Raw genomic sequence first — 17,137 nt, 5'->3', positions numbered from 1 at the left:
GAATGTTTTTTAGATCATTCAAATCGGATGCTCCGTTCTCTAAAAACTCGATTTCTATTTTCTGCATTCTTTGCTAACTTTGCAACTAAGCAGCACACACATCCATTTTTCTGAGGTATGCCAAAATGTTCAGAAACCTTCAAAACTTCGAAAAATGTAAAAAATTTTCAGTTTCGATTTTCGGCTCATTTCAATAACTTACCCCACGGAAAGTTTAAAAAAAATAGTATTTTCGAAACGACTGGCCCTACTTTTTCAAAACTAATCAGCACGTTTCCCAATTAATAGAAACATGTTTTATGAATTTTTCAAATCGGTTGATCCGTATTCCCAAATTGTCGACGAAAACATGTATCCGCACAAACACAAACACACACACACATCCATTTTTTTCTAAGATCCAGAAACCTTTAAAACTTAAAGATATATAAAAATTTCATTCTGATTTCCGATCAAATCGGTTGATCCTTATCCCGAAATCGTCGACGAAAGTATGTATCCGCACAAACAGAAACACCACACACACATTCATTTTTTCTAAGGTCCAGAAACCTTTGAAACCTGAAGATATATAAAAAATTTCATTTTGAATTTATTGCGATTACTATAGCTTACCCTACGGGATGTTAAAATTACAAATTCAAAGCTATAAAAAACTCTTTTTTAGTAAATCATTTCGGCGTAAATAGCTAATGTTTAAATCACCGATCTGTTAAGAGTCTTGCCGCGCACGATTTCACAAATGTTCAACAAAATATTCGAACGAATGTAACAAATTACAAGCAATTGATGTGCTTGTACATTAAGCAATTGTCTAATATATTACAGTTAACAGAACGAAATGAATATTGAGGTATTCCCGAGGGATGGTTATCGATTAATAACGTGTACATCGAGGGTTAGCCTCTGGGAAAAAAACGATCGGCTATTTGTTCCAGTAATGAACAAGAACAGAACAAAGCGCGCGCTTTCGAAAAGCAAACTCTTCTTTACTACACGAGCGTAATGAGATAGATATGTCAGATGTCAGTGTTTCGGCTAACTCGGGATAAATGCTGAAAAGCTTCTAGAGTTTGTATTATATATACATTATGTATATTATATATGTTTAAGTATATATACAGAGTACAGACTTTGCTAATGAAGGAGCAGTCATTTCGTTAAGTTAATCTTCGTTTGTGTTATAATTAACGATTGTGTCAGTATGTTGTAATGAATTATTCGCACGCTTAATATCTCAGAATTACAAACGTACCATCTGATATTTAAGAAAACGTTTATATATAAGCATAATATAACTGTCTGAATTACATACAATTTCTTTATGCATAATCAGGTAATTAACTAGCCCTTATATGTAATATTATTAAATATAAATTTTAAAAACTAAAACTCGGTAAAATAATAGTGTAAATTACAGAATCATAGCAAATTAGTCTGTTTTTAAACGTTGGTTCTGCTTACAAATTCAAATCGCTTAAAAACAAAGAATGTCGTAGAATTGGTTTCTATTCATGTTCTATAAATATAAACCCGCAAATGTTTCGGCTCACATATAAATTTTCAATGTATTCTGAAAAATTGATTTTTTTGGAAAGTAGCTCTTTGCCCAAAAAGTATCGTGCAAAACATGGCGATAGAAAAATTAGAATTTTGATATTTTTGACAAATATTTGCGGCTATTTTGATTGAACTACTTTTCACAACGGTCCAATAAAACATAACTAGTAGAGTATGGCATCGTGTCTTAAATCAAATTGGTGGTACTTCCCGTTTCGTAATAAAATATTCGAAGAATATTAACATTTTTGGACGGCTGTCCACCTCAGTGGACAAACATACTCTGTGAGGCACAGGCTATTTTATAAACAATGACTCAGTTTGCATCGAAAAGTTGAATAAATTACATATAGCAGTGATAAACAGTATCGTGTTTTGAAAATAATTTTGTTATTTTAGTAGTATTTTTATCCTTTTCTTTGCCATATGTTCTTTTTTTAATATTTAAAACGACCGGGCGCTTTTAAATATGGCAAAACGAATGGGAAATTTTGTGAATTAAGGAGTAGTGAAAATGACTTTCAAATAGACATTCATAAAAACAAATTTTACGAAATTACTATTCGCACCAAAGATAGTGATGAATGCGATGATGATATTATCCAACCAACAAAAGGAGAAGAAGTTGAACAAATTAAATGAAGAGCGGAAAGGCATTAGCGAATGTGCCGATTCTCCTTCAATAACCAAGTTTGACATACATCAACAAACACCCCGACTACAAATACCAAGCAATATAAGACATACAATAGATTATTTTACTTTATATTTACAAATGAATTATTAGACAATATAATAGAAAAAACAACCATTATAGCAGCACAAAAATGACCAAAAATACTGACTAATCAGTGGCATGTTCTAAATGCGAGAGAAAGAAAAAGGGATTGTATTGTCTGTTCTGACAGAAAAGCATCTGAAAGTAAGCGGGAACAACATTTTATTGTAAAACATGTCAAAATCAACCAGCTATGCATTTTGGAAATTGTTTTGAACGTCACCATTCTTTATAAAATGATCAAAAATAAATTAATATTATAAATGTATGACCTTCAATAACCACAAATTTTCATCAAACAAATTGCATAACATACACAATGAAATCAAGTTTACAGCCGGTTCAGTAGATTGTTTTGAAATCGGTGCCGTCCTGTAAGTGTTCAATGTTTTCAAATAGGTTATTATAAATACTGCAACTTGTAAATTGTTTAAAGTATAAGAGTTTATAAATTGGTCGATGACTTTATATAAATTTACAAAAAAAGAATAAACAAAACTCAACCAAGCGGAGTAAGAATGAAGGTCCTTATCTCATATTTATAAGAATTATATAAACTGAATTGCAAAGTTTAAATTATTTATCTCATTTATACAAGTGAGCTTTTCGAAAATTAAAAAATAAGAAAAGAATTTTGTTGTTTCCAAAAATAATCTTGTCAATAGAAGCGAAAGGTTTTTTGAATCATTCAAATCAGATGTTCTGTACTTTCAAAAACTCGATTTCGATTTTCTGCACTCTTGACTTTGTATTTCCGAAACGATTGATCCAACTATTGCCAAAAACTAATCAACACGTCTACTCTTCAATAGGAATGGTTTTTTAATAATTCAAATCGGTTAATTGGTGCTCCCGAAAACGTCGACAAAAAATTGTATCCATGCATACATATATACATCATACACTCATGCACACACGCACACAAACATCATTTTTTTATGGCCTAGCAAAATTTTCAGAAACCTTTAAAACGTAAAGATATGCAAAAATTATCATTTTAGATTTTTGGCCGATTACCCAGTTAATAAAATCTTATAAAATAAAAGAATGCTTTCTAGGTCGAATGACACGGCGTGGTAGATAACGTCATACATTTAATATTACTCAAAATAATCAACGAAACTATTTCAATAATAAATTGTACGGAAATATTCTGACGGGCACATTTTGCAAAATAATAAAATTATAAATGCTTTTGCAATTTGAAGTTCAAAATAATTATTTGACCCGCCTTTGGTATGATTAGTGTTAAAGCTTTAAGGAAGTATTCTAGTGTAGGAATTCAAAAAAATCGATTTTTTTATTTCGTATTTTCAAAGTTCAACTATCTAAGAATTTGGGTACGAGAAGGTTTTTGAAAATTTGAATTATTTTCGGAGATATAGGCATTTTAGTGACTCGGTCTCCATACTAGTTTGGCTTCACGCAAAACTTTAAATGCATTTTTCTCAGAACAGACTTTTTCAGTACTGTTGACACGATTTCTCATGTTCTATTGACCGATTCACTTGAAATTTCCAGAGTCTTATTTATAGACCTATCTATAGCTCGAACTAGGATTATCCCCAAATTTCAATTTTTACTATTTTTAAAAAATTCGAGAAACTCAAAAAAACAGTTAAAAAACACTTTTTTCTCAAACAGTCGCCAATTTGTAAAAAAAAATTTTTACTCATCGCTAGTTCGGGCGATTACGACATCATTGTAGATTAATAATCTTTTTATTTCTTTTATTTTGGATGGCTAGGAGGGCTGAAATCATGTCAAGACTGAGGTGTCATTTTTTTGAGACCCCCCAACTTCATCAGCTGCCAGTTTCCTAAATTTTCAATTTTTTTTTTTTAATTTTTGTATTGTATTTAATAATATTAATAAATAAGTGGTAAATAAATGAGTAGTAAAAACATTCATTGCTTTCTTTTACGACACTTTAAAAATGACCTAAAATTCATCGCTCTGCACTAGAATACCCCCTTAATGCGGCATTTGCATTATATCTAATATATTATGATAATTTTAATTTGACTATTTCGCCCTAGACAAATCTTTAATTATATTAACATAAAGTCTGACCCGTCAACGACAGTGGTTTATGGCCGGCTCAACTCTGCTGTCAGTAGTCCGATATAGAATATTCTAAAATCCTGTGGGTCATTAAATATCTCTGTCTGTTGGTTTAATTAAGTAAATCAATAGTACACGTAGAGGCTCACGTGAATACATATGCGTATGCCGTTAGATTGCGTCGGAGAGTGTTCGCGAAGGTTTATGCTAAGCCGGGCGTTGATGTATACCAAATCGTTACTGAAACTGTCCGGCCGGAACCCACCGGACCTCAGACCTCAGACCTCAGGCCCATCGTACGCACCGCACGTCGAGCCCATCGACCGACCCATCACGATTTGCCGCAGACCCACTGCTACTCATCGCTCAAAGTGTCTGATTGCGTTACATGCACACGCAGCCCCATAAACGACCTAACAATAAACAGACCTATCTTGTGATATTGCGTATTGTGGTATTTTAATCGATTTGTATCAGCATGTTTATTTCGCTTGTTAATCCATCAAAGGTGCAACATTAGGATAGTTAATGAAGAAACCACACAAGTCAAATATAATTTTGAAGAAAGATCTGGGCATATTTCCAACTGGTGCCAGAAAAGATATGTTTTAGAAGTAAAATCATTGTTTTAATAATTCTTTAATGATTAAATCCAGATACATTTAATAAATTTCCCGTAGGGAATATAATATATATTATATTATAAATATATAATAACTAGTTGGTATTGGTATTTTGTCTTGAGGCAAGTTACACGAACTTCCCGATATGTATAAATAATCGATTTAATCAATAAAAATAAGTTGATTTATGAGTGATTAAAAGTGGATTCCGAGTGGATTTATTACACATAATTGAAAACGAACGAACACTCTATCGTTATACCAAGTAAATCGTCTAACTTTAATTTTAACAAACGTCAAAAAAAACTACTCTTTTTCCCAAACATTGATGAATTTTTAAAATTAAACTACTTGTCGTAAGGCTGTAATATTTCAGTAAGTTTTATAAGACCAGGATATATATTGCCAAAAAAAAGGTTCCATAAAAATCGGCTTAAATTTTTATTCAACAGTTAATTACGAGAAAACGGCTCGATAGATTTTCAACTAAAACTAATCAGTATCATTCCCAAATGATATCTTTCGAACAGTTTTTCGAAACGAATGTGGACGAAAGGGTTTACACTTTTTTCCAGATTACAAAAAAATGGTTCGGACGATCACGGCACAAACCGACAGAAAATAATCCACATCATCGATTGGCTTTTGAATTTTTGAAATAGGTTCAGGCGTTTTTGAGCAAGCGTCGATGAAGGTTATAATTTTGACAAACGCCAAACAAACGATACTAATTTTTGCAAGCTTTGACGATTTTTTAAAATTAAACGACTTGTCGTAGGACCGTAATATTTTAGTATGATCTATAAGACTATGGTATCTACCGTCAAAAAAAAATCGTGAAAATTGTCGAAAAAAAAAATTCAACACCTCATTACAAGGAAACGGTCCGGGCGATCTTTACCAATAACTAATCAGGTCGATTCCCAACCAATATGTTTCGAACAGTTTTTGAATTTTCACAATCGATTCAGAATTGCGGGCTAAAACGTGGACGAATTTTTTTCAGATTTCTGCGATTTACAAAGAAACGGCTAGGCCGAGAAAACGTCGATTTACGGCAAAAAATCTGTTCACACACACACACACACACACACACACACACACACACATACTTTTTCCAAATTTGGACTCATTCGATTCAGAATGGCTTAAAACGTCGAGAAAACGTCGTCAAAATCGAATATTTTGATGAAAACGTAAACTTCTCCTTCGGGAAGTTAATAATAAAAATGTTTATATATATTTACGTTTCAAAACCTTCTGAACATTTTGGTGTACCTTAGAAAAAATTGATGTATCTGTGTATGTGTATGAAGTGTGTCGATGAAGTATGTATGTGTTTATGTTTGGTTTAGTAAGACGAGCTGATTAGTTTTTGACAAAGGCAGGTTTAGCCGTTTCGAAAAAAATGAGTGAAAAGTAACTAGAATAGCAATTTTGAGTGAACGGAACTTTCTTTAGAATGATTTAAAAAATACATGACTTTCACTAAAATAATGAAGAATTTATTAAATTTCTGGAAAGGCAGATCCAGCAATTTAGAATCCAATAAAAAAAAAGTAAAAAAACGCTATTTGCAGGTCAAAAATGATTATTAGACTTATGCAAATCAAATTATCAGATATTTTATAGAGGTTTTAATAATAAGTACAAATATTATTAACATTTCTATGGGTTCCGTACCATGATTTGTAATGTTCAACAGCTATGCAGAGCGATTGCTTTGAAACAATATAAAATTTAAAATAAAAAAATAAAACTTTTAAAGATTTTGAACTACGATGAGTAAAGTTACAGAAAATTTGCATTAAGATTGCTGTGCTCCACTAGTTCATTATATCAATTATTACTGTGTACCATTAGTTATATTCAATTACATTTTCTTCACTAAATTTTAATCTATTTGTGGGATAATATGATCTTTATATTTTATATTCGGCCTTATATTTACCAGAAAATCTTTCCTTATTGTTATCTATGAAAGCTGTAATATAATTATTGAATGCGCGACTATTGATTTACCTGAATTTAAATGTTTTTCTAATCTAAATAAAATCTAACATCTTGAAGTGAAGTTTTTTTACTTAATCCAGATGCCTAGGATCTCCGGTTATTGTCAAAATATTTAAATTAGACAAAAGAATTTTATTCATTATCAGAAATCACATATGCATGTAGTCGTGCAAGTTCATTTGTCATTGACTGGTTTTGTATAATATATGTAATTGAAAAGAAATATAATCGTCCTATTCTAAATACTTATTGCTTTGTAAGCTATTAATAAAAGCTACGCGAAATGATAAAAATACTGTTGGTTCTATTTATCCTGCGATTGATAATGATTTATTTAGAGTTGAGTACACATACATTAAATAATATATATAGTACATAAATTTATACAACTAATCTTGCTACTTCAATCAACAGGTTAAACCAATGTTGGGAGTTTATTAGACATAATTATTATACAACATTTACAGAAGCAATAACTAATTTAACAGAAACATAAATGGAAAAATTGGAAGAAGAATTGCCAAATTCTAAGAAATTTAGCTGGATGAAAAGAATCGTTACCTATTACGAAAATGCTGACACTATTATTTTAAATAATTATTATATTATTGTTATGTAAGTCATATATTTTTATAAAGACAAAATTTGTATAAAATAATTGTGAATATAATTTTCTGAATGTTGAAATAATAAATTTTATTACATTCAACATATATTTCACAAATATTCAACTGTCATTTCTTTTTTGAAATTTTATGAACCACATAGATTCAAGTTATATAAAATGTATATGTAAATCAAATATTTTTATTGTAATTATTTTAAATAAGTATTTGTAATGTCAATAGAATATCAAAAATTAAATTAAAATTTCAATAATAAAATAAAAATTATATTTATCGCACATCAGTCTAAAATTCTAATAATTAATAAAATTTATAAATGTAATCGGATTATTTTATTTTGCCATAAAATCTGCGAATTTAATGTTTGAGTTTTCCTCGTCGTTCCAAGTCGTTACGAATCTTTCGACACCACAATTGGAAAAATAATGTATGTGAATTTATATTTTGACGTTTCGTCAACGTTTTCTCAGATCTATATTTGTATAAAACATTTTCATAGTTTTATTTGAAAAACATTATGTTGTTGTGTAAATGAACACATTCTAAAAATAGATAATATTATATAAAACTTATATAATATTTAATTTTAATTAGTTATTTATAAATTTACATACTGAGCTATTTACTTCCACCATACTATCACAGAAAATTATAATTGTATTGACAAAATAAAGAATTGATCACATTTTTGAAAATGCAGATTCAAAAGTTTCGGAGTTGCAGAAAGAAAATTATAAGAAGGTGCTTTTTGGTCGTAAAAATGATCATTACAAGAAATTATTATTAATTCATAAACAAAATTAATTATTAGTACATAAAGAAAAGTGAAAAAGTAGACTGGTGCACATGTAGACTGGTAGGAAGGAAGTAGACAAGTAGGTGGTTAGGCTAAACGGCAGGTCCAGCCGTTTCGGAAATACAAAACTAAATGTGCAGAAAATGGCAGTTTTTAAGTAAAATAAGCAACCGATTGTAATGATTCAAAAAACTGCTTTCGGATTCTGCTTGTGTTGACGAAACGATTGCTTTTAGAAGAAAAATCTTTTTTTTTTTAATTTCCAAAAAATATTATATTTTGAATATCAAAAATAATTTTGATTTTAATTCTAATGCTAGCTAAAGTTCTAAATCTCACTTATATACTTTAAATAGATTAAATGGAACTTCCAGAAATTTGCCCTAAGGCACGATACCATGCACCACTAATTAGTAATTAATATATAATACCAAGTTTTGAAGCTATTCTTAAAAATGTACCAAAGTTTGTAGATTGTGAATTGAAGAACCACTCATTTTAATGTGTATTTTTGATATAATGTCATACGACGTCAAGGCAATTGTCAGTAAATATTATATTGTTCCATACATTTTTCTAAACCATTAGTATACGTCGATGGTGGAGTCAATCAGTGTCAATATTTTTCCATAAAACACATGCTACCCTTACTAGAAAATGATTTAACAGTAATTATTAAATGTCATTTAATAATTGAGACAAAACAAAAGCTACTAAAGACTTGCATGCCAAAAATGGTTACAATTGTGTACATATTAGTAGTTGGTATGATAAAATGTATAATTAATAGTAATTGAATTATACATATATGTATTGATACATACATGATAAATAGCATGATTTTTGATAGATGAATATAAAACTGAAGCCTTTTTTATTCGTTTAATTTAATTATTATAAATTTATATACAACTATATATGAAAGAGTGAAAATATCACAAATATCGTTTACTGGTGAAATTCATTCTTAAATTTAAATGAGTTACTAAAACCAGTTTTTAATGTACTAAAAAAATTTACTGGATTGATGTCTATACATTTTTTAAAAACAATATTAGGGTGATGACAATCCTTTCACAATAGTTTATATAATTGTATAATCTTGATTGTTATTATAAATATCAATTTTTAGAAATAAAAATGAAAAAAAATATTTATAATTTTTTAAAATTAAAAATAAGAGATTTAATATGCAAAACACTGAATGATGGCTTACAGTCGCAATAGAATTGTTCAACAATATGCTTTGTAAGTCATAAAATTTATTGCATAGATACGAAAAAATTAAATTTTTAAACAAAATACAAGTTGCTCTTGAAAAGTTAAATTCGTTTGCGTAAAGTATAAAATTAAGCTTGAAAATTTTCAATATCGGTTTGAACTCAGAAAAAATAATTGTATAATATATTCACATTGTTGAAATTATTTTTAGAAAAATCTAATGTTAAAATAATGCTTGAATTAATCCATACGTCTACGATCTCAGATAATTGTCGAAATAATTGATTTGAATGCTATTTTGTTTCAATTAAAAAATTACATGTTAATGTAATCGCGTAGTTTCATTTGTCGTTTATATCTTATATCGTCAATTGAAAACAATTTTGTTTTTGATACTCATTTATATATAATCATAAAATTATGCGCAATGAAGTCAACAATTTTGGCAATTTTCATCCTGCAATTGTTCATAAATTATTTTGAGTTGAGTATTTTTGAATAGAATTATATGGTATTAATTAAACTTAAATAGCTACTCCTATCAACAGATTGCAGTTGTGCTGCAAAACACGACAAATTATGTTGATGATGTTAATGTTGATAATATTACAATTTATATAGAAACTGAAACAAACAAACCAGAAAAATTGACTGATAAGGAGGAGTTATGGGCTCTCGAAGCGGTTAGTCAATAATTTCTTATGAAAATCTATTATTTCCTGATATTTAGTGTCAAAAACTCTGTTTTTTTACTAAAAATAATTTGACAAGTTATATAAGAAAACAAAAAAAAATATAAAAAAACTTTCGTAGAAAAGTGCCTAAAATTTAATTAGTGGTGCATTGATTATTGATTAATGGCGTTGCACAAAGAAAATTATTTATGTTAGTTGTAAAATTAGTTAGACCTTTTACAATTTTTTGTCTATGACATTTTGACAAAAGATTATGCTATATAAACTACTTTCTCCAGAAACTCTTCCTCCAGAAATAAAGTGCCCAAGCACCTCTAATTATACGGAAGATTAATAAATTTGAAATAGATTAATTCAATATTATTTTTAATACAATCATTAGAATCAAAATTAGAAGACGAATTATTTATATTTAATATTTATATAAAAAAATTATAAATATTAATGAATATATTTGCTTTCTGATTCTAAATTAATAATATTTGAACATTATTATGCATGCATTCTAATTATTTTTATTACCTTTTCGAGGAAGGTTTTGTTTTGTCAGAAAAACTTTAGGTTAATTTTATATTTTCTCGATGTTTCAAGTCATTTAATAGAATTTGTAAAATATGTATGTGTGTACAAGTATGTGTATGTAAGACAAAAGTTGACCTTTCGTCGACGTTTCCCGAAGGAGAAGTTAATGTTTTTAGAAAACACTCGGACTTGTATTAGACACGTGTTCGTTTTTCACTAATGTATGATAAATCCACTCGGATTACTTATAAATCATTCATAAATTAATTTAGTTATTATTGATTAGTTTGATTGTTTAAACTAGCTAGCATAATACCACTAACCTCTAACCACTATTTTAATGCCCGTCACAACCGTCTTCGGGGTGTGGACAGTTGTGACCCTCGCTCTTTTCTTGTATTATTTATTCATCGTATCAAAGGACACCATTTCTGATTACCATTTAATTTACTTTTCTCCCAGATAACTGGTAAATTAACAACATTATGACCGATCAACGAAAAAAATGCACGAGCGAACCCAGTTTCTATATTGAATTTTTAAAATCAAGTTTATGATAAAAATTTTTTTTTATGAAGTTTTTATATAGATATAATTGTAGCAAATATGCGTAAAATTACTACTTATAGTTCTTAATTATATTCGGACAATTGCAATTTGAATCAATTCAAAGAAGATATATTTCATATAAAAAAAAATACAACCGTACCGTCGGTACGTCAGTGTGTTCATGTATGTTCGGATAATTTCAAAATGCAAATCATATGTATTAAATTAGGTACTTACAAGAAGAGGGTCAATAATACAGGATGATTTAGTTTTAAAATTAATTGATTTACAAATGCATCAAAGTCGGTTTGATAAAAAAAATTTTTTTTTCAGTTGCGCGATGTTGCGTATTACCTGCGTTATCACAAATTTAACGAGTATGACCGACGTTACCATCCAACCGGAGGAGAGTCATACTTGTATAGGAAATATCCAGTGCCTCCACTCCGGAATATGCACTGGGAAGTGAAGCAGAGTTGCGGTGATGACAATTTCTTCAATTGCTTGCAGTATCTTCATAAAATTGTGAGAAAATCAATCAGACGAAGAGGGGACGATACGACTTATGTTCTATTGTACGCCAAGGGTAATATCACCCGAAATGCAACTCTCAGCGTAAGTGTAAAAGTTAATTGCAAATACTATAATAATACTAATGGTAATTGGAATAAAAAACTAGCAGTGAATTAACTTTTTGGGGACGGCTGTCCACCTGAGTGGACAAACATTTTCTGTGAGGCACAGGCTATTTTATAAACAATGACTCAGTTTGCATCGAAAAGTTGAGTAAATTATATATAGCAGTGATAAAAAGTGTTGTATTCTGAAAATAATTTTAGTAGTTTTTCTAACCTTTTTCTTTGCTATATAGTCTTTTTTAATATTTAAAACGACCGAGCGCTTTTAAATATGGCAAAGCGACTGGTAAATTTTGTGAATTAAGCAGTAGTGAAGATGAGTTTCAAATAGACATTCATACAGACAAATTTTACGAAATTATTATTCGCACCGAAGATAGTGATGCATGTGATGATGATATTATCCAACCAACACGAAGAAGAAGAAGTTTGACAATTCGAAGAAGAGTGGAAAGACATTAGCGAATGTGCAGATTCTCCTTCAATAATCGAGTTTAATATACATCAACAAACACCCAGATTACAAATACCAAGCAACATAAGACATCCAATAGATTATTTTACTTTATATTTTACAAATGAATTATTAGACAATATAATAGAAAAAACAAACAATTATGGCAGCACAAAAATGAACAAATATACTGACTAATTAGTGGCATATTCTAAATGCGAGAGAAAGAAAAAAGAATTGTATCGGCTGTTCTGGACAGAAAAGCATTAAGAGGGAGACGGCAAAAAAAATTTTATTGTAAAACATGTCAAAATCAACCAGCTATGCATTTTGGAAATTGTTTTGAACGTCACCATTCATTATAAAATGATCAAAAATAAATTATAAATGTATGTCCTTCAATGACCACAAATTTTTATCAAACAAATGGCATAACATACACAATGAAATCAAGTTTACAGCCGGTACAGTAGGTTGTTTTGAAATGGGTGCCGTCCCGTAAGTGTTAAAATTGAAATCCTCTCGTTTTATAAATAAGCGAATGGTCAGATATATCACCACTTCACTCAATAAGTCCGTACCATAACCGAGAAAAACTATTTTTTTTGGCATTTTTTTTTATTCAATATAGTTTTCTTCGAAGACGATATACCAATTATAGCGAACTTCAAACTTTTCGAAACCATTTTTGTAGAACGATTTGTATTTAGCCACAAAATTCGGCCTTCATCTCATCACTTGGCAAATATTTCTTCAGAGCGAGCATCCTTTTGAGATCTGAGAACAGGATATGTTCGGAAACAGATCTAAAAAATATAGTGGAAAAGCGATTCGGACACTAATTCATTTTTTTACTACTGTTTTCACGGATTTGTGAATTGGTGCGTTGTCCTGATAGAGCAGCACGGGTTTCTTTTTCAAATGCGACGGTTTTTTCGATTTGGTCTTAAAATGTTCCAATAATGTTATACAAATGTCGCTGCTGATGGTCTGGCCTTTTTCAAGATAGTTGATGAATATCATTTCTTGCGTATCCCAAAAAAACTGACGCCATAACCTTGCTAGCTGATTGGTTGCTTTTCTTCTAGTCGTAGTGTCTAGTCCACTCGGCTGACTGTCTATTTGACTCCGGAGTGTAGTGTTGAAGCCAGGCCATATCTATGGTAACATATTGATGCAAAAACTCAGTTTTATTTAGATGAAACAGCTCCAAATACTCTTACAAATCATCAACTCATTATGCTTTTGGTCAATTGTGAGTTTGCGCGGCACCCATTTAGCACAAAGGTTTTTTCTACTCAAATATTTGTGAACAATATGTCCATCACGTACTGTTGGTATCTTTAGAGTGCCAGCTATAGCAGGCAATTTTACTTTTCGGTTTTTCAAAACGTTCCGGTGGACTTTTTTGATATTTTCCAATGTAACCACCTCATTGGCCTTCCAGAGTGTTCAGCTTCGTCAATTCAGCTTCTGTACGGCGACGATAAAAATCAGCAAACAACTTCTTCACTATCTACCTCGATTTGGGACAGTCCAGATAACACTTATCAAACGATACTTTGACAGCAATGGTAATCTTAACCATCAAAAATCACGAAATTGCTTTAAAATCATGGTTTCGAAAAACTCAAAAGTAGCATCACTTGAACCTTTGTAACTTGTAAACTAATCGTTGGATTGTCATGAAATTTTGACATATATCTTCTTAAAGTTGTTGCTTGCTACAAATCATATGAATGATTACATAGATACGTCATTTATGTGTTATCCTACGGACTTATTTCTATAAAGTAACTAGAAATTGTTGTTCAATAAACCTTCTTATTGTACTTGGTAAATTGCCTCAAAGTAAATTGTTGGAGTGTCGTTTTATAAAGAAACTAGTTGTGCCTTGCGTTCTGTCTCAAGATAAATTGAGGCTTGCATTTCGTCTTAAAGCAAATTGTAGAAAATTTTTGTTTTTTTTTAATCAAACTATTTGTGTACGATATAGAGCCACTGAAGCTTCTCGCTGCAGAAATTAACTAATAGCTCATGGTATTGTAAATAGTAAGTTATTTTAAAGTAGCATCTAATTTAATAAAAAAAGTACTAGTAAATAACAATATAATGCATCACTAAGGATAACTAAGAACCACCAAGTTTGAATTTACAATACCAAAAAAAAAAAAAAACGATGTGTGGATTATGATAAAGTAATTTAATAAAATAAACTGATCATAATCCAATTATAATTAAGCAAGTGCTAATTGTGCCTGGTATTTGCCTTAAGATAAATCATTAAAGCTACTCGCCTTATAGGGCAAAGCAAACTTGTTATGTATGGTATTGTTTCTTAAGGTAAGTTATTAAATTATACCTTAAAGTAAAATTTTAATACTGCAGGTTTTATAAAATATATTGTGCATGGCATTATGCCTTAAGGCAAATTGTTGAAACTTCGTTTCATAAACAAACTATTAGCTTTAGGGTAAATTTTTGGAACAATTCGTTTTATAAATAAACGCACGATGAATTTTATTATATTCACATCAATGCAAATTGTAGTATAATCCCGCTTAAAAAGCAAACTCATTATGTAAGATGTTATGCCTTAAACTTAAAGTATAATTGTTGGAACTTTTTGTTTTGAAATTAGTCATATATAAACACAAGTATTGCATGAATAGTTTAAATATTTTGACCTTTATAAATATCTGTTGCTTAATTTCAATTTGGTGCAAGATCAACAGCATATTAGTACGAAACTAAAAATTACAGGGTAAGCGTAAAATGACGTTTTTATATTTCATGAGTGCTTGACATTTTGCGTACATATGAAAAGTTATACGTAGTTGTACAATAGAAAGATTTGTCTAAATCAGTCATCAAAAAAGACCTCTTAATGAAAAAATATAATCAAATAGTAATAAATTTACAAACGGTATGGTCAATTTAGAAATTGTATGAAAATGAATGCGAATCACCTATAATTATATAACACTGATGCAAAATTCGGATAAGTTAGTTTGGATTTGGAAACAACATCTACCATTATTGACTGGTAACAAATGTATATTTCAATTAGGAGGTAATACTTTTTATTTTACGATAAAGTGAAATAATTTGCAAATTATATGTATATTTTTGTTATATAATCATTCATTTTATACTATATAAAAACAATGACTAGAAATATGAATCATCATAAATATTATTATAAGTTTTCAATTTACAGTATCTGTTCACCCATTTCACATTTCTTATTGCTGTCAAATTTCATTCTATTTGTGGTATATGATAAAAAAACAAATTAATTGTTCACAAATACAAAAATATGATCTTTGTTGAAAATTGCTTTTTGCGGGCAAACTCTTCAGATCAACAACAAAATTATTTAACCATGGATAAAGATATATCAGGACTAGGTCAACTATTGGATTGCTTTCTAATTGTCTTCATTGATAAAACAGATGATACTTTTAATAAAAAATCAATAGAGTATTAATGCGGTAAAATTGTAGTATATTTGAATTATGCGTCAAAGAGAAATTAATTGTTCATTGTCACTTAAGGTTGACGCTGAATGCCGCGCTTCAGCCGCTCTAGAAGAAAAATCAGCCAAGCCATTTGCTGGTCCGCTTGAACGGTATCAATGGCGCACCAGTGCATCTATATATATGTGCCTATTTACGATGTTAGAGACACCTCAATTTGCTCATTTTCGCGAAAGATGCGATAATTTTGCAAATTGCTTAGACTATAAAAATGAATTCGGACATAATGATCCGAGAGCTGATGATTCGGAACCGTTTGCTTGCGCTACATACAGGTAATGCTTATCTGACATTAAATATTTAATATATATATATATATATATATATATATATATATATATATGTGCTCTTTCCATACAAACTTTGATTGAATTGCGCTCTATCTAAACGTTAATATTAAGAGCTAAAATTCTCAGAGAATTGTTTTTTTTATCTATTTGAACCAGTTGAGCCCCTGGGAGCAAGAAAATTCGAAAATGACAATTTTAAGGATCACCCTAATTATATATATATATATATTATATATCTGTCTATATATATATATATATATATCTGTATTATAATATAATATATATATATATATACTTGCATTAAGCTGGTCAAAATACTAACAGGTGGAATTTACTCACAGTTTTTGCCCGGATCCTTGCTGTCCTTTGCGCTATATATTGCAAATGAAGGATTGCTTACAGATTCCTATGAACCCGTGTAATGTAGAAAATGGGCCCGAAAGGAAAACACCTGCATAACGTATAGAAATGTAATATATGAAGAACATATTCATAATAATAAGTACACTAAATTCACAAAACATACTATATATATTCATACATAAAACTGATAAAAATATTTAAATTTTTTCAGTTTACTTGAGAAGTTTTTCCCAGAAGTTAAAATAATACTTTATGTAACATTTAATATTTTTTGAGAAATAAACGGAAGATTTAAGTTCAGAACGAGTAGCGTATGACATCGTGCCTTAAGGCAAATTGCTGAAAAGTTTCCGTACAAAAATTCATTTGTTTACTCAACAAAAACTTATTTAAAAAAAATTATATT

General features: G+C 29.7%; 1 protein-coding gene across 1 annotated transcript; it reads left to right on the top strand.

The window, feature by feature from the left end:
* Nucleotides 1–9,667: 9,667 nt before the first annotated feature.
* Nucleotides 9,668–16,827, top strand: LOC113364432. The gene is made up of 5 exons (XM_026606825.1): nucleotides 9,668–9,708; nucleotides 10,214–10,364; nucleotides 11,781–12,062; nucleotides 16,097–16,353; nucleotides 16,710–16,827. Exons 1-5 carry the CDS (start codon nucleotides 9,668–9,670, stop codon nucleotides 16,825–16,827), a joined length of 849 nt encoding a protein of 282 aa, XP_026462610.1.
* The last annotated feature ends 310 nt before the right edge of the window (nucleotides 16,828–17,137 follow it).

Source organism: Ctenocephalides felis, unplaced genomic scaffold (assembly GCF_003426905.1).
Source record: "Ctenocephalides felis isolate EL2017-DRISC unplaced genomic scaffold, ASM342690v1 CF-g0.4_SCAFFOLD_00403, whole genome shotgun sequence".
Classification (NCBI taxonomy): domain Eukaryota; kingdom Metazoa; phylum Arthropoda; class Insecta; order Siphonaptera; family Pulicidae; genus Ctenocephalides; species Ctenocephalides felis.
Note: the sequence above shows the minus strand (reverse complement) of the source record. Positions and strands in the feature narration are given on the sequence as shown.